Here is a 19,413-nt window from a genome sequence, read left to right as displayed (position 1 = left end):
CTCAAAAAAGATCTGCAGCCATGGCGAAATAAAATTGAACGGCGGTCTTCCTCCTCCGGGAGTCTACACGTACATGTATACATATATTTAATGCCTGGAAAAAAAAAACTACATCCGCGAATAGTTCGATTCGTTTTTCATCCCTCGGTATTACAAACGTCCAACGTATATGTATAGAGTTTCGACACTCATTCGTAACGTACAGATGCGCTGTATATGTGTATAAGTATAATATAAATGACCGACTTTTTCCGCGATAAATAAAATTTTTTTAAAAATGGTGAAAATGATGTGTCAGAAAAATGGTTGCCTTTTTTTGCCTGCAAATTACAAGGTTTTAAAGCTTGAGGAACAGATCAATCATTCTAAAAACGGTTCTAATTAAATAAAATAACTCCGGATCCCCACCGTTGCGGATACCTAGTTATAGTCGCGATGTTGTATAGACGGCAAGGCCGAGCACGTGCGCTGTTGAAACTCAATCTGTCTTAAAGGTAGGATAGTCACAGACACGCGGTGTGTGCGGAGAAGGGAAAAAAAATTTGTATATCGCGGTTGAGGAACCTTTAGCTACAAAGAGTCGGGAGCCTGCGGCGTATAAACGCCGGCACCAAACTCTCAAATTGGTTATTCCAGAAGTACGGCTAAAACGTAGACATACATATTATATATCATCGAGGACACGGAAATTATCGTATATTACCGTAATTTTATCGTATTATAAGGTATTTGTCATAGATTCGAATGGAAAAAAAAATTCTTCACTCAACGATGACACAACAATTAATGAATATGAGTATATAAAATCAGCTTAATTTGTTGAAAAAACTAAGCCTGTTCCATTCTCAGAGAACTGTTGAATAAATAAAAGACCGCTGATGTTCGTGCATGAATGACAGTTAAACGAATAATAATCCCTGGCTTCATCTGCCACAGATGATTCTTTCCTTCCTCCCATTCCCCGACAAGTCGCGAGCGAATTAATTAGAGATTCAAGGTCTACATACGCGGTCGTGGTTAAAAAAGGTTCGCAGTAAACAAATGGCAAGGTAGCGACTACCAGTTGGCATAATATAAGTTTATAGAAAAAATTTCTAAAAAATTTTCACATTAGAATTACCGTAAAGATTTTTCCACATTCGATTTCATCCTGAACGAGAAAAATTGATTCCTTGTTCGATTAAAACAATAGTTTTGGATGATTATTCCGACAATGTACTTACAAATTTGACACTTCACTTAAAATCCGGATAAACAAGGTTCAGTTTCCACAACTTTTCCAGAATTTTTACCAACCCTACATGCTGAGATTTTTCCACAGCGCATAGGCAAGGGACGTTTTTACAAAGTAAACCAATTATCGTTAGTTTGCCGATAACAAGAAGAGAATAAGGGAAGAAGACGGGATCGTGAGGGGTTGGTTACAACCGCATAACGCGTACGTCGAGATGCCGAGGACGAAACTCACCACCGTATCTAATTCTCACGCGGTTATCTAGGCAAATACCGCAAGCCTCCTCATATATCGCCTGTCGTACACTATGTACGTAGGTGTGTATATGTATCTGACGGCCGGGGTGACGATAAACTGACAAACGTACATGTACACGTTTCCCTACACATGCAAACGTACGTAATGGGGGGTGGGTGGGGAGGGGTCACGTTTTTTTTTTTTTTGTCCCCTACAGTATTCATCTTAGGTTTACACCTAAAGAGCACAGCAGCATCTCGTCGTCGTCCCCCCGAGTTTAGGGTCGGGCGCAGGGCTCATTATACGGTCGGTGATAAAGAAACCGATATGGAGAAAGTTGCAGCGCATGTAAATGCGTGATAATAACAATAATAATAACAGCAACAACGTTATCTTATCGCTCTGAAATAATTCTGATGGAGAAAATTTTGTAATACCAACATACATACGTGTTGTGTCGTAATATTTGTAATGATGAAATTACACATGTGTTGTAATATTTTCCTAAATTACTTATTGTTGAACACGGCCGGCGTGTTTCAGCTCTTACATCGTACGAATCGTCGCGAGATCTCTTCTCGGCTCTGTAAAATATCGTCGACGAACGCATTCGCGACGGTCAACGCGTAACTGTCGACGACATCAGGCATCTCTCAACGAAACCAATTGAACTCTCTTGACTTGACAATCGGTTTGAATGCTGCACATATCTCGGTTCGCGGGTAGCTACCGTTCCACGTTCAACTTTCGTCGCGTGTAAGAAAGCGAAGACGCACAAGGTACTTGTATCAACCGAAGCCTGGCTCAATAACGAAAATCGAATCGATCAGAAGGAAGAGTTTAATACGTACAAGCGTCCGAGGAACGGCGATTGAACGCTCATCGATACAAACGATACGTGTCGCGTGTTTCGCGCTATTTATCAGGTTTACTCGTAAGTAATAATAAAACTTAATTACTAATCACATTACTTCGCGCTACTCCGAAATATCGAATTACAAGGCAGCTCAGCTCGAGCGCGGCTCGAATCCTTGCAGCGAGGCTGCACATAAAGCGATCCCGAGTTTCTGCTGCGTTCTCGAGTGAAATTGAATTTAAAATTGAAATCGGATCAACCCAACTTCCCGTTCGGATTATTACACACGCGTACACAGTCACTGATAATCTCGAGTATACGTTGTTATACCTACACCGCACATCACCGACCGGATTACCGACTGGCAAAAATTAATCGCCAAAACAGTGTAACAACTGTGTAATAATAGGGTGATTCTCCGCACGAAGTCGCGAATACCATGACGGTATATGTGTATATATATTTGATGAATGATGCATAAAAGTAGGGACACGCGTGTGAACCACTGCAGTGATTTGGTACGTACCTAATCCAACCAATTTTGTTCCATCGTACTGGGAGGAATTGATCGGACTTCGCGTACAAACGCGGAAAGTCGAATTGTCTCAGCCATGTCAATTCCTGCGCTGCTGATGTAGAAAATGAGACGAGAAAAAACGAAAAAAAAAATAATTATAAAATAAATTCAACAAACTTATAAGCTTAAAATGACAGACGACAAGACGATGCGATCGATTTAAAACCCCGAATTGGGTTAATGAGCATTTATATAGCCGTGTACATGTGAAAAAAAAACAAAAAAATGCCAACACATTGACAAACGGTAAGGCTATAACAACAGTATTACATAAACACGGGTAAACGCGTGAAAAAATGATATTACCGACGCGGTTGGGAAAAGCGTCTTCATTTCAATTGCACGCTTCGCGCACGCAACGATCAGCTTATCTGCATAACAAAGTGCTTTAAGAACAAAGGCTTATGCGTTTATAATAGTCGTAACATAGTTTTACGCCGGTTAAAATTAAACGGCTCAAAAGCCGGGGCGCGGGTTTCGAGTCGTACTTTCGAATCTTACGCATAATTTTTTTTTTTTTTTTTATTTTTTACACAAGTTTCCTTCATTCATTATAGCCATACAAGATATAAGACAAAAAAGCTCGCGTATGCGCGGTTTTACTTCCCGTGTTCCGTGCGATTTAGAAGACGCTGTAGATGTATGATACAATCCATGAATATGAAAATGTCATAAAATGAAAACGACGCGCGTACGATACATCATAAAGAATGAGAAACGAAGTACGGTAGGAATCGGAAGAAGAGGGTAGAAGCACGGTGCGGGTGTAGACAGGAAGATAGGGGAATCGCTGATGACACTAACCTCTATGACATCTGTTGGCGTGTGTTTTGCATTGAATAAGATTACATACGCTAAATACACGACATAAATATGCAATTTCAATCGACCCAACGATTCGGAAGTGAGACGGAGAAGGGGGGAATAATTTTATTATCATTATTCGGTAAATCACGTCGTCTTCGTCGACGACATCGCGGGGCAATCGTCACACGCTCTCAGGTCCGTATACCTCTGTTACATAATTATCTATTAGATGCTAAAGCCTTGTGTTTGTGGAGAACGTAGAACGAAGGAACACGTGCCCGTTGGCCGCTCGTGACTTATTTTACCGAACAACAAACAAACAAAGGAATAATCATCCTTGATTAATTGTCCGAAAATTAATTGACGACGGCCCGTTTCAAGTTCCCGAAATTCCCGCTAACGGGAGAAACGACGACGAAGACGCCGACGTCACTCGAGTACCCTGGACAACAAGCCTATCAAGTGGCCCGCAAGCGAACGAGCCCCCGGGTTGTGTGTCAAACATGAAAGAGAATGAGGGGGGTTAACGGTTCGAACGCAGGATCACTTATGCCGGGTATAAAGTCGTTAGGTTAGTTAAACGGTTCTCATCTACCCAATCAATCGAGAATATAAGTGCGAGTGTGGAAATTATCTGTGCAGCGCAACGAGGGAGGTGGGTGCCAGAAGAAAAATTAAAGGCATTTTGACAAATCGACGTAGTCTGGCGATAATTTGGGAATGCCGAAGGGAATTTTATTCGTATGTATATACATATTACATGTGCGTATGCGAGCGAGTTTATTTGGGATTCGGTATTAACACGCGTGTCAAGTATGCACGCATGCACGTGTAACGTTCAACGGGTAAGCAGATAACTCGACTTAACGATAAATACTTCAAGTGGCCTTCGTTAGCTCTCTGTCTCTTTCTCTTTTTTTTTTTTTTTTTACTGCTCTCGCTCTTCGTTCCTTCTTTTTTCTCTTCATTCTGTCTACAATTATATTTATTTCTTACCATTTTACTTTGCATCAACGTTGTTTGCCTTTACGACAATTGTGTTAAGGGCAAGAAGTATGTATACATCTTTTACGAAAGATTCCCTCAGAAAGTGTCTCCTGCGACGGACGCACGTTAAAGGTGAGGGGAATTGTGACGAACGTAGCATGTCACTGACGAATTACTTGTTACAATTTATTACATATAATAGAAGTGAAAAAATTTACGTATGTCATTATGTCGGTAATATTTAATTCCACGAATCTTGAACCCGAAACTTTACGAGGCAATAATTTACTACCAAGTATTAATAAATACTTTTATTGCCTGATCTGGGAATGGAAGAAAAAAGATAGAACAAGAATCACAATCATTATACGTAGCAGTACGTATAGCCACAGATAGTATGTATAGTGTAAGGCTCAAGTATGAACTGGTGTTAAAAGTATGCACGTATTAACAGTTCTGGATCGTTTGAGGACGACTGATTAATTAATCGTGAAAATTTCCATCCAAATTTCGACAATAATAAACTTGAGGGCGGGGGGGATTTCTCTAATCCTCAAATTTTCGGAGTCTAATCGAAAAAATTAAAATATTTCACGCGAAACCGTAATGTGTCTTAGAAGAGTAATTGACGTTCCCTGATCTTACAATTAAGGTAATCTTATCTATTCGAAGGAAGGACTTGGTTTTTTTTTTTTTTTACCAAATGTAAAAAAAAAGATCCAACAGACCGCGACCAGGCAAATCCTTACTACGGGAGTCTGCGATAAGCGAGGTTGATTTATTTCCAAATTAGACTTGAGTTTTTCCGACGTTAAATCGAACCACGTTTTCCCATATCAAATATGGGAAATAAACATATGAGAATAAACAACCGATTCCTCGGGATCGTGGAAAACGGTTGAAATCGTTAAAGAAAAAAAAAAAAAACTACCGAGAAACGAATGGATGGGACGAACGAACGGGTAAGAAGACGTTGACAGCTGTGCCGTGGAAGAGAACTGCATTTCTTCACGTAGTGCTTGCTGCCCAAACGAGTTCCAACCAACGCGAGACAACCTGATGTCCTCCCGATGAGTGAACCCGAACAAGTTGCAGAGCGAAGAGCAACGACGCACCGCGTCGCAATTTTTTTTCGAACTTCGCCATTCCAGAAACGGCAAAGAAAGGAAAGGATGAAAGATCGACTGTTTATCAATTCTCAATCACGCAGGTCAATAAATGGAGATAATTTGGCCCCCGCGACAAGACGAGCGGGATTTTCCTGGAGTGACAAACGACGGCGACTGCGTCGACGAATTATTAATTCGTTCGGGACAACTGGCAGCTGGTTATTACCAGTTTGACGCTGGTCGAGAAGACGACGGTTTTAGTATCGCCTTGAGAATATTATACGGGAGGACGAATAATATTTGTCGTCTGTTCCTCGTAATCGAAAATGGTTCGGTGTAACTATTGTTTTTGTTTGTGTTTGTGTGCGTGTGTTTTTTTTTTTTAATAACACCGATATTTAACCCGCATCTTTCTTTTTCAGAGAATAATTCGGACTGAAATTCACTTCATGTTTGGGTTATATACGTAAGGAATTTTTACACTCGTCCTCATACGCCATTTACGAACGCGCACATGCATGATATTCCTTCCTGTGATTTTTTTTCTGCTGCACGGTTAAGTTTCTGATTTGATGTATTTCTTTTCTCGCCCGGCCGCACCTCCAGCAAAATATTTCCGAGACAATGTTAACTAGTATATGTAGTATAATATATGAATTGCATAAGAGACGGTTACTTTACAGTTCTGCTGACAGCCGTGCCAAAAATTACCATTCGCACAAAAATACGGGAGAGGCCGGTCCTCCCGAATATCCCACACGTTTACGTATAACAAACCAGCCGCCTATTGAAGCCGGGTTATTTTCAACTCGAGCGTGTCTCTCCTCGCTCTTCAGGCGTTGAAAATTGAGAAATTAAGACCGTACACGGGGCCAAAAATCATGCAAGCGAAAAATTGAGATAATAGGTTGATCCGCGGAGTTTGTAAAGAATTTCGCTGAAGCCGCCAACCATTTCGCGGGTTCGAAACCTCCGAAGTCCTCGAGCGAATCGTCTAGGGTAATAATAAATATCGAAAATCGGCGTTCCATTTCGTCCTCTCGCGTTTCAAGTTTCTCCCTCTCGGTAAAAAGCGTAACGAAAACACGCAAAAATCGAAGCGTCGCTGGGAGCACGTGGCGAGGATCTCGAGACGGCCTGTCTTAGGACGGGGTTCACCCGACTGGCGGCAGGGAAACGGGCTCGGAACCCAGAGTCGGGCAGCCGGCGAGACAAGGCGCGAAATAAGAGCGGCCTCGCCTCACGGAGCGAGACGGAAGACGCTCGCACTCGGCTCGCCTCGCCTCCTCCGAAGCGACTCGCCGTCGGCTGGCTAGCCGTCCCATGGCCCAAGAGAGCCGCGACATGTCCGTCGGTCGAGCGAAACGCCGTACGAACTTGCGAAGCGATTTGAGCGATTTCATTGACAGCCGGGGGCCGGAGACGAGCACGCCCGCGGCTGTCATATTTTGGTGTTCCGGCAAGTTGCGATACGTACGCCGGATTCTGCGGTATGCGAGGCGCGGAGGCTACGGCTTCCGGAAACGGAGGTATCCCACAAAAGGCGCATGTCATCGGTCGATATTCGACGCTGCCGCTGCCGCCGCCGCAGCGAAGCGTCCTTTCCCACGCCGAGGAGTAACGTCAAAGTTTAAAACGTCAGCGCCATGACACGCACGTAAGCACGCGGCCTGGCCTCTGGCACAGTTTTCAATTAGGCATTACTCCTCGAACCGCTCTCTTGGTACGCGCACGCAGCGGGCAGGATGTTCCTTGTGACGAACGCGGAGGCGGCAAAGCCTCGCGCGAACGTCCGCCGAATGGGGAAAATCGCTCGCGGCCGTTCCAACGACACCGACGATATGTTAGATTTATATTACGACGTGACAGCTGCCTCGAGATGTCGGGCTCTGCTTTTCGCAGGGAGTTTCTTACCTGGCGACAGGACCGCCGGTCGGTGAGGGAAACGGGGGTCCCTGGTCGGCGTTGTCTGGGTGCGATGGTGATCCAAGTGATGTTGCAGACCCCTATCCCCGTTCATCCTTTGCTCCAGGTGCATTGCTGCGGGCGGCAACATGTCTCTCGAAGCTTTCTATCTTCCCTTGCCTCGGAACGTCACGCAAGTTCGGAAGGTCACGTCAGCTCGAGATGATCGGTGACAAGTTTTATCCTTATTTTCTTCTCCTCGTAGTACGGTTTCCGCCGTATTATCGCGTTGCTTCAACTTTACTTTACCCTACTTTTTGCTACTCTGACTCTAATTCTTCTCAGGCACTTTTATTACTTTCGCAGAGTAGGCTGCGAACACGAATCGTCGCTACGACAGATCCGCGTGTATCCTTCTTCTCGGCACACTCGTTATTACACCGACTACCGGGATATACGATACAAACTCCGTAACGCGGATATTTATTATTATCCCTGCAGAGGTCCGGAGAGTCCTGAGTAGAATTCTCGACGAACGGTATGACAAGCCTTCTCTCTCTCTCTTCCTGTACCCGCGTAGAGGTTGTTTTGACCGCGTGTTTCAACCTCGTCTCGGACTTTGCACGGTTTTATTTTAGTCATTCAGACAAACACGTACGCGTAGTACGCAACGGATTGCCGGATCGTAACCACGCACACTCCGAAGGACTCGCACTCGCCGCGACGCCGCTCTGTACGAGCGAAAAATCTACGCTCCTGATGCGGATGAGAAAATATTATTGGATCTGCCAGTCGTGGTGGTTTTAGAACCACGTTTCACGGCGTAGCTCAGGCGCCGCAACAGGACATTCGCAGAGGTTTCTCAACGCTCTTTCTCGGCTTGAGAGATTTTTCGACGGGTATCCGCTCGGCTAACGACTGCATTTGATAGTCTGTTGGTTAGGTCGTCCCTACCTACCAGGTGCAACGATAACGATCTTGAATCCTTGAAAATCCAGCCTCGATCGAGACGGGTCGAATCGCCGAATAATCACGAAACTGGGCTTGCTGCTTTTCCGGTTGCCGAAGACGCGCGGAACGGCGAAGTAAACAAACGATGGTCCGAGAAATGCGGCGACGACGACGGCGCGGGGATCGGAAATCACGTTGACAACTCGAGTGCCAGTGCACGACTGAATGCCGTTGACGGCGACGCCGGGTTGACAGACGCCCGGGGCAGCGCCACCCCTCGTCGCCGACCCCGCGCCGGCTCCTCGGGTTTCCCCCACCCGGCGGCTCGATTGGCGGGAAAACGTATCCTATGACAGCTGCCCCAGACCCGGTTCTGGCGTTCCGCCGTTTCTACTCTAATTGTAAGCGTATTTCGCCTCGACCGACGACGAGAACGGCGCTAGAGAGCCTCGTGACGGACGGAGAAGAGCCGCAGATATGCCCGATTGTCGAATATCGTCACTGCGCGTCAGAGTCCGGAAGACCGGGCCAATTATTTCCTGAGAAATTACGCCGAAGCACGGAGGAGCTTTAAGGATGACTCGCTCGGCTCTGAGCTTTGCCGATATTCCGCCGAGGCGTAAACCATCGATTTTCAATCTAATTTTACGTTCCACGTTCGCGGTGAACCGGCACGCTTCCTCGTGTCCCATGCTCTCCCGATATCCTGACCTAAATTTCACCGTCGACGCATAAACGCCCTATCGGGAACAGGTGTCTGACGGAACGAAGTCGGTTGCAGACTTTGAGGAAAAGAATTTTTACCATCGATACTAGTCTCGTGCCAATATCGATGTTTACATCTTGCCGTAGACGAATTTAACACCGTTTTCAACCAAACTTCACAGTCGAACGTTCGTACCGTCGACTTTAATGAATCATTTTTCAAGGCCGTTTACAAGTTTCATCGTATACCGTTGTCACGAATCTTGGATCCCTCTTCATTCGACGAAAATTCCGAGAGTTCAGTGACGTCTGATGGCGATTGCCGGTTGCACCTGCGGTAGTAACTGTAACACCTTATGCAGTCAACTGCCGGAGTCGTATCGAAAATTAGTGAAGTACCTTTGAGTTAGCGGCGGAAAAAAAAATCCCAGATAATACATGAAACACCTTTTCATATTTCGATTTCAAAGGGGAAAAAAATAACATACGAAACTGTGTTCTGCCTCGGTAGTGAAATCTGCTCAAAGGTTTGTCCCCCATCCGCACTTTCTCCAACATGAAATTAGCCACGCGGTGTGATTGGTTGGTCGAAGACGTCGGGTCGACCTTCGTCATTATGTATACCGGAAAGTACCGCAACCCCGGATTGAACACCGCGTCCTATAAGCTCCAACTTTCAGCAAATGGTTGGCCTCGAGTGTCCCGCGCGGATTTGTTCTCGGAAAACTTCACTGTGCTTTTCAGTTTCTCTTATTCGTTCTCGGCAGGGATCCGTCGCCGGGGGATTCGGATGAAGGCTACGAGGGTCGGTCGCAACGGATAAAGGTCGTACTTTCGGTTTTCACGTGTAACACGGGAAGATATGCCTGTAACTGTTTCCGAGGGTTCTGTACCTGCATACAGCCGGGAGTCGGGACAATTGGACGGATGATTTCCTGTGCAGAAATTACCGGCGTTCGTCTTGCGCCGGAAAAAATCTTACAACTAGTAATGGAAGACCTAAAGTTTTCACAAAGACGAAGCGGAGCAAAGTGGCTGGAAAGATCCTTTTCATGATGCGTCATAGATTTATGGCGACATTTCGCTCTTTGTGCTCACACTCTATTTTACATCAACGTATCGTGAAATATGCAGAAAGATAATGAGTGACCTGCCACCGCCGGTGAAATCTCTAAGGCATCACGAATACGATGAGTAAAGTTACATGTGGGTTATGTACAGAAACGTCAACGCAATAAACAAGTGAACGATCTATCAAATGGAATATTAGCAAAGATATTGCGCATGGTATTAACGTTTAACGAGATCATTGATTGATATTAAAATTCAAAAAACTCGCCTAAAACGTTAGTCGGTATTGCATTTCGAAAATATATTATAAAGACTGAAAAATTCGTCAACGACGAACAACGGCGGGTGTAATTTGTACGACAGTCAAATAACGTTGGAGTGACAGAAACTCCGCAGGCGTTCACAATCGACGTCGAGGATTAACCTGAAGAAACGTGTAAGAGTACCGCGATTAAAATATCAGCTCGAATCGCTCTATAAACATATCCATACACGACGTTTGTTAGGTATACCTAACAGATCGTAGTTTTTCGTACGTAACAATTACGCGAAAAGTTCACAATGGCAATGACCCAGTTAGACCGTCAACTGATCGGCCTTGATCGGGAGGGGTTTAGTCTTTTGGTACACATATATCATTTGCTAGATAGATACAATAAGATAGTGTCAACATACATATTTAACGAGTCGCCCAAATTCGGCGAAAATATTTACTTATACATGTTAGAACTAAAAAGAAAGATATAGAACGAAAGAGACTCGCGGTACGTGGAACGTATATTCGCGGGTCGTTTTACAATGATGTGTATTTATCTGCATACCGTGCGATGCGTTATGCATACGGTCAAGAGACCACATCTTGATGCGTGTACGTGGATATGTTTATGTGTGTATATATATATCACGTACGGGTAACCCTAGCGATACAAAACGTTAACCACGTATAACGTATATATATATATATATATATATATATATATACATATGCCTAAAGTCGACTACCTGCCAGAGTTCGCGGTTATGCCTATGGTACTAAACGTACATACGTATAAAGTACAGTATCGTCGTTGTAGATGAAAGAAAACTTAAGACATGAGAAAAAACGATTCGTATATACGGCGTTGTTAGGCGGCGTATCAAGTGTCGTCGTCGTCGGGCGTTAAGCCGCCTGTCGGTGGTATGTTAGTATGTATAATGTACATACTAGTGGGTAGAAGGAAGAGGGGAGGCGGAGGAGGGGCGAAGAGGAGGACCGACGGACTCACCTGAACCAAGAAGAACCAGAACCAGGAGGGTCGCGAGGCAAAGATACAATCTATACGAGCATACATTTGCGTGTGTAAGAATCGCGGTGGTATAAAGTGGATAGTTAAGCACTGCCTATATATTATTTATGTGCTCGCGTATACGACTCGATAATGACAGTAGGACCGTAGAGAGTTGCGCAATGTGACTTACATAACTGCGATCCGAGTGTCGCCTTGGCTCACACCCACCCCCGCTCTCCTCTACTTACAAGCCGAAGCATTACTCCTCGTTGCCGAGGCGAGTTAGCTGGTAGAGAGGAGAGCAGGGAGAGCACCGTGTCAGAGGGAGAGATAGAGAGAGATGGAGGGAGGCGCGGAGACGCAGATATTTGCGCACGCACACGTCAAGACTGACGGCGACCACGCGTTGTCAGCCCAACTAGCAACTGTCAAAATGAACCGGTGTGGTGCGACGCGGAGGAACGGAGGGGGGGGCGAGCGTCGGAATCGCGACGTATCCGCGAATCCCGAAGGCGTCGCGAAATCGCGCGACGAACCGAGCCGAGATGATATAGATATGAGAGGCCCCGACGGATGATAAAGCGCGGAGTAGCGCGCGTGGCCTTTTAATCGCATGTTTTCCCACAGAATTCACTATGTGTAGTACAGCGGATGCGTGTGTGGACGTAAGGTGTCCATGTGCGTACACACGCGTACGAGGACGGTAACCGCAATCGGATATTTGAATCTCACCGCGCGTCACGAGCGGTTCATCGAAAAATGCCGATTCATTGGATACCGCCCGCTACGGGTATTATAATGCTGCGGTATGATGCAGGCTCTTCGTCGACACCGTATTCGAATCGATGCAGAAACTATCGAATACTAGAGCAAGACGTCAAACTAGAGCTGAACAAAGATACTTCGGGCCAGTGCCCTTCCTCGAGCCAGAGTTCCGTCAACACGACGATCTGGTCTGATTGCGTCGACGAACCTTTAAGGGACGCCGATTAAGGTTTTATTCAACCGCTGCACCGGTCGAGGGAAAGATCGGCGTTCGATTTAACCGTACTACCGAGTTGATTCACCCGAACAAAAGAGCGAAAGAAGTACGTACCTCAAGCTAACTGAAAATATACTGGACGGAATAGACTCTCACCGAACTTGGTGTAAAATGAACTATCGAATTGTGTCGAAGTGATTTACGGTTAACGATTTTTCCGCTACAGCACATACCACAAATGGTACATAGTGTAAAGAATTATTATGGAATTCGACATACACGTACGTGCATTTTGTACGGTAGATTACCGCGATACTGTGTATAAGTTTGAATTGTCAGGGATCGAACGGCGCCAGTTTTCGCCTTTTTTCGGTTTAAATACCATTATGCTTTACACGGAATGTATACCTACTATACAATCGTGGTAACGGCAAGTATGATTCTCTTTTTCCGTAAATAATTCCTGCGGTGTGGATACCGACACCTGTACAATTTGTGGAGGGGGAGATGTGCCTGCACGCAGGATATTGCACAACTGAAACCTGTTTCCTATTATCCACAGTAGTTTATCTTCACCGTGTCTCAAAGCGGCTCCGTGATATGCCACATACTCGTATGCGCGTAAAAGATACAATAGACTGCACACAGGACACGTGACTGCGATCTATCACACTGTGTGAAGCACGTCGAAAAAGTGTCTCGTCGTTGCAGGATACCGCGATTCGTCGCCCCTCACTCACCTTCGAGAAGACGCTCGAAGAGGGACAGGATTGCATGTGCACTCTGAGGGGTGAAAATTGACAAAGGACGAAACTCCTCCGTGACGGTTGCAGTGTGTGAACACGTGCTGTGCCACCCACACTCGTCGTGCGGATACTGGATCGTCGACGACCTGCAGCCCCGGCTGCTGCCCTGATTCACCGGCTCTCCCTTTCACGTGGTTCGTCACTTCCGTGGTTGCAGTCCGCTTCCGGAACTTTTGGAAGAGCCGTGAAAACGCCGATCCGTTCCACTCACGGGACGCGTTATCGGGCATGACGCAACAGCCGGGTTTGTTACGGTGCAATCGGCACGCGGCCGCGGCTGGCGTATCGGCTCCGTCCATGTACAAAATATACGTAAGTTTGTAGGCGGACCGGGTGTAGAGGACCAAGTACGTTGCAGGTACGTGAACTCGAAGGATGAAGCCTACGGCGAATGAACCGCGTACCGAAGAAACCGAGCGACGGATGGACGTACCTAACGTGTTACGATATCGCTGTGTCTCTACGGATGTCTATGTGTACGTGTATAAAGTACATCGCTGACGTAGTACCGGTTATATCTGGCGTACACGAGCGGTTTTCATGAATGAACCTACATGGTTACGATCTATCCTCGCCGCACGCCCACATCCAGAGGAAGCAAGTTGTTTTCTCTGTCAGCCATGACATTCTTCGTGAACACCAACTGTATCACCCGTAGACAGGTATTTTGATGATGATGACGATGATATGTGCGAAAGCACGAGTCGTAGATTGGAAATAACTCGAGTGTCGTCCCGCGGAGAACCGCAAATCAACTTTGAGCCCAAACACGCCTAGTTTAGAGGATCGCGATTCTACTCGGGCCATTAGGCATTGTATCGGGAAACCGCAGTATCGTGGCTTCCTTCGGCAGGTGGTGATGGTTCGCCTAAATCTTGGGTGATCGGGCTGATTTGTTGGCTGTTACTGCATCATGTCGGAGAAGAAGCCGCGTTGTAGGTATCAAGTTTCGCGCCGGGTTTACGCCGGTTACTGTACCACACCGCTAAGCCAAGAGGGCGGGGAGATCCTCGAGTGACAATCTCTCGTGCCGTTTAACATCCAGGCATTTCTCGGCCCGACCAGACGGGTTGACGACTTGGAAAGAACCCGTTAAATGGATATTTCTTCAAATTCTGTCCACCTTCTTCTCTATCTCCCCAGAAAACTTCCTGGGAGGACGGAACAAGATGGCGAAGGCATTTTCTTCTTGCGCCGAAGAAGCCAATTAGCTCGGGCTTTTCAAGATTCGAACATCGTCCGTATGCCAAGCCCCGTTCCACGGATATACGGAACGGTCCAAGTGGAAAATATCGACCGAAAACCATGCGCAGACATCTGTAGGAGATTTACTCTCGTCTGCAGGAGACCCGTCCTAATCACATTCTGAGGCTAGAAAATAGCAGACGTGAGAATTTCGACCTATGAATTAGTGCACATCTTTTTTGATGTCTGTTATTTTAATAAAGTCTTGACGTCCTAATGAATCTTGATCCTTTTCCCAATTTTTTACAATTCTATTTAGTGATACTTGTCAAGTGAGAGCGTCATTTGCGAATGATCAATCTATAAGAAACGGCACGCTTACACCAGACGAATATAATATTGTTACATGCCGTTTAGCTCACTTCTTCAGCTGAGCTGTAATCTCGATCAAGATTAATATACATGATATATACATAGACACGCCTATATTGTCATGAATTTTATTAGTATTACGCAAGACCTGCCTGAAATTGTTTGCACTTTCGGTGATTGCGGTTTCGGCAGTTACGAGCGGTCATTTTCCCAGGCTTCCGGTTAGCTCATTCCAGGAAGGAAAAAAAAAGACAAGCCAACATCATCCCTGATCGATTTGTTCACCCTTCCGTGCAGCTCCATGATTCGAAGGCCAGACGAACTACCTCTCGGGTACTCTGGAACCGGAGCAACGTCCTTGGCCTTCGAGGGTTGATATTTCTTCGCAGTGATTTGCCCGTGAAACGAGTTACCGACAACGGGTCTCAAATCGCGTAACTGAGAGAAAGAACTGGAAAGAATGGATGACGGGACTATACGGAGCTCAGAAGGATGGAAAGTGAGAAAAACTAGCAAAGGACTTTGATAAACCTACTTGAGTCGAGGGTTTTTTTTTTATCACGACAATTTTGGTCTCCGCGTCGTCGTTAAAATCTCGAGTTACCCACGGATAGAGTGATAGATGGTGAGCCGGATGGAAACCTCCGGCGTCACTGCGGAGTTGACAAAATAAGCGAAGATACGTCTAACGTAGCATCGGTGTTAATTAATAGATCTCGTATGAGTGCTGCGATCCGTTTTTCGCCCAAATACCCATCACAGTCCGAAAAGCATGATCCGCGACGTGTCCTTGGAAAGTATGGGAACTGGGTGACTGATTGCGGAGCTTATTGGGTTCACGAAATTCAAAACAAGGGCACAAAAAAGGGGCGATGAATGCGCGCGTTGCGTGTTCACGAGGTTGCTACGGCTAATGGGGTTAGGGTCGGGAGTGGTTGGTGGTTGGTCGCGTTTTCGAAACGGCGAAAACGAGGCCCCCGAAATTCAATGCTGGGGACCCTGAAATCGTTGAGAGGATTTCTCGGCTCCATCGCTGGCTAATGATGGAAAAGTGTCTTGGCACAATTCCATCGCACTGTCACGTGTCTTGAAAAGACTAAAAAAGAAAGATATAAAAAAAAAAAAAGCAAGCAAAAGAAAAGAAAACAAATACGCGAAGAAAATACGATGTAAAGGCAAAGAGGTAAGTGCATCTACCATAATTATAGAACTAAATACGGACAATAATCAAGTAACCGCTACATATATGCTCTTAACAAGAGCGCTCTTCTGTGACGTATCGGGGTTCGCTTAAAGAGCAGGTGTATTCTGCGTTTGCGTACGTAGACATTTTGTTGGGACAGTAAGGCAACGCAGGTATGATAGCTCTTCTTATTGTTCAATGATCTACTGCAAAAGGCTGCAGCGAGGCTTCTTCCAGTTTGCAGGTGATTTTCTACAAAGCATTCGTTTCAATCCTTTTACAACGAAATGCTCCAAAAATAAATGCGGAACAGTCAAGAAGCGATCGTTCTGAAAGGTTAATCCGTTGGTTACGATGGGATAGCGAAAATTGATTTAAATGAACTGTATTCCGTCGTAATGATTGATTTCATTAATCCTTGAAATTTACGATGCTATAAGCCAGAAACGATGAAAATGATTTTAAAGCTGGTTTTAGACTGACAGTTAAGCGTCTTCGAGAATTGAATCATCTTTTGAAGACCTGTTTATTCCTGCAGTATGAACGGAACCACTGGATTCATATTATTTTCCCGAAAAAATGCAGCATCCCAATACCGCGTCCGATTGATTGATATATATTGACGGTAGATGTATAACACGAGCTTTGAATACTCAAACTAAATGACGAAAATACAACTATGCGAAATAAATATTTACCTAGCCGGAATCCCACGGGGTTAATATCGCCTATATCTGCTCAACCCAATCGTCAAATTTCGGTAAAATGAAAATAAAAGGCAAAACGCAAGACGCAAAAAAGAAAAAAAAAAAACGAACAGGCAACTGAATACAAAAACACGTACACAACATCGAAAGATGATTTTTTCATTGACCAAATATTCCCCTCACCCGCGTGCCGCCGGGACGAGTCGCAATATAAGATAATGAAGTGATTATAAAATAAACGATTGCGAATAACAGCAAGTGTCGCTGCGGATTGCATCACACGATTCATTGCCCTCGGTCGTAATCAGTTCGTCGCTACGATCCTAACGTGCGTTATTGTTGTTCGCTGTATGCACAATGCGCTATCTGCGGCATTGTGCGTTTCCTTCGCTGACAATGAGTCGAGGCGGCTGAAATCTCGGTGATCATAAATTAAACTTGGATGAAAATTCGCGTTTGAGATACTGACGATAATGGCAAGCGTGATAGCGACGGCAGGACGTACATCACCGGCGAGAATAGGATAAGCAAAGAATCGTAGAGAGAGAGCGTACCTACAGTTGCCCCTGTTAGCTTCAAGGCTAATCACCCGACCTTCCCGTGGTTTGAACAATCAATTTTCGCTGACCAAAATATTTGACCGAAAGCTGTGCGCGTCACGTATCGGAGCGTTAAACGGCCACGTTTTACCGTCTACACGTGCGCGAAAGCAATCTTTATTATTACACGGATACATCCGAGGTCCGCGTAATCGTGAAATAAATATTAATTAATCACACTGAAGCAAAAATGGATATCGCTGCTTGTCCGTATCGGGTGCAACGGACCTTTGTAAAATTTTTGTTGCGATAACGATATTCTCGGGTCATTGGATGCAAGCACTGATTTCTGGTCTGCATATAATTTAATAAGATAAATATAACAAACGCTGTTCTGGATTCGAAAAAGTTTCGCGAGAGGAGAACGACGACCGATAATAATTCATAAGCCGTACGTCGTGCTTTAGAATCAAGTAGGTATCGTTGGTAATCTACGGGAAGAAGGGCGGATGTGAAGTCACAGGTTGTTAATTAAGTTTCAGGTGGCGGAAGGTGGTGGGCAAAGGCTGCGGCGTGTAATAAGGTGAAAGACGTAGGAGCTGGCGGAAAGAGCCTCGGGTTGAACGCGCTGCATCGCTTCGCTGTTATTGCTCGAAGGAGATGTTACTGGGATGGTTATTGCCGCTAAAGACTGGGCTGATCTCTGACGGGTTATCGCGACGGGTCACTTCTCACTCGGCGAAGCCTTGACACTTCCGACAAAAATGATCATCTCTTTTTGGGTAACGATCTGCTGTTTTCAAACAACCCTGTACCAATCCTCGATTCGCATCTAATTTATGAGTCCAGTCCTGTTACACTCGCTCGTTATCCGCAGTCGTACATCACATTACACGTTACGTGGTGGTGTTATTCAATCACATCCAATTATTCGTTAATTATCGCACGACATGTCGTCGTGCAGCATAAATGCGAAACGAGACTGATGGCAAAAGGAGAAAAGAGGATAAACAGGGTGACTTAAAGTTAAAAATAACCAACGAACAACGACATTAACTCAATATCGTCGGCTCGTGTGCTATTCCCTGGTACATGCTTCGCCCGTTTGAACCGCTTCTTCGCCGATATTCTTCACTCTCGATTCGCCACGTTTTTACCTCGGAATCAGCCTTTGCGCAACAATCGGGTCGCGGCATGAACTATACAGACCACACACGGTGCCTATAATACGTCCCAACTGCATTGGGACCATCGATTTACAACGGCGTGAAAAGCCGGCTGGGTCTTATTTCGTCGACACGTGTGTTTATCTTTTCAGTTACGTCAGACGGCGTCGATAATTTCATTGATAACTCAGCGTCGTTATAAGTACTCTAAGCGATGAATTCAGCTAGGTGGTTTTATCCCACGTCAATAGACACGCCGTGACTCTCTGCATGGTGTCTGGCCGTATGAAAGTCTACAAGTTAGTTATTAGAATATATGTAAGAATCATTGAACAGTTTGAACAAGAACAGACGGAAATCACCCCTCGCTTGTTGGAAATCAAACCTGAGGAGTCGGCAATTACCTGCAGAGTGAAGAAGTATTCGAAACCGAGGTGGACGTTGTTAAGTACGAGTGAGGGTTCAAAAGGCTTCGAAATTGTCCCCGCCTTCGTAACTCCGAGTGAAATAAGGGGCTTCTTCCGTTAGTCACGACGTTTAATGGTGTTTGCCAAATGACTGGCCTTGATAGATCAACGGTGACGTCAACGAGTCCAAAGTTTCTTTTCTTGAATTCTTGTACGCAGCGTTGTAGATTTGTTTTCGAGGGAACGCAATGACGAAATGCTCTTAATGCTCATCGGTTATATTAGCATTGCACACGGGGGGAAAGGGGCCAGACAGATTAAATTGTTTTCAACTTACGACCTGCACTCGGTGTAGTGCA

General features: G+C 45.4%; 1 protein-coding gene across 3 annotated transcripts in view; it reads right to left on the bottom strand.

Moving 5' to 3' along the window:
- Positions 1-19,413, bottom strand: part of LOC124308962 (homeobox protein TGIF2-like) — an 82,039-nt gene that overhangs the window by 22,264 nt on the left and 40,362 nt on the right. Inside the window, exon 1 of one of the 3 annotated variants that reach the window (XM_046772160.1) lies at positions 7,722-8,880. The exons of the other annotated variants lie outside the window; for them this stretch is intronic. Coding sequence (XP_046628116.1) covers positions 7,722-7,863 — 142 coding nt within the window. The 5' untranslated portion in view covers positions 7,864-8,880. Of the gene's footprint in view, positions 1-7,721; positions 8,881-19,413 lie in introns of those variants that run through there. 3 annotated transcript variants of the gene reach the window in all.

Source organism: Neodiprion virginianus, chromosome 1, assembly GCF_021901495.1.
Source record: "Neodiprion virginianus isolate iyNeoVirg1 chromosome 1, iyNeoVirg1.1, whole genome shotgun sequence".
Taxonomy (NCBI): Eukaryota; Metazoa; Arthropoda; class Insecta; order Hymenoptera; family Diprionidae; genus Neodiprion; species Neodiprion virginianus.
The sequence above is the reverse complement of the archived record's forward strand: the minus strand, read 5'-3'. Positions and strand labels throughout refer to the sequence as shown.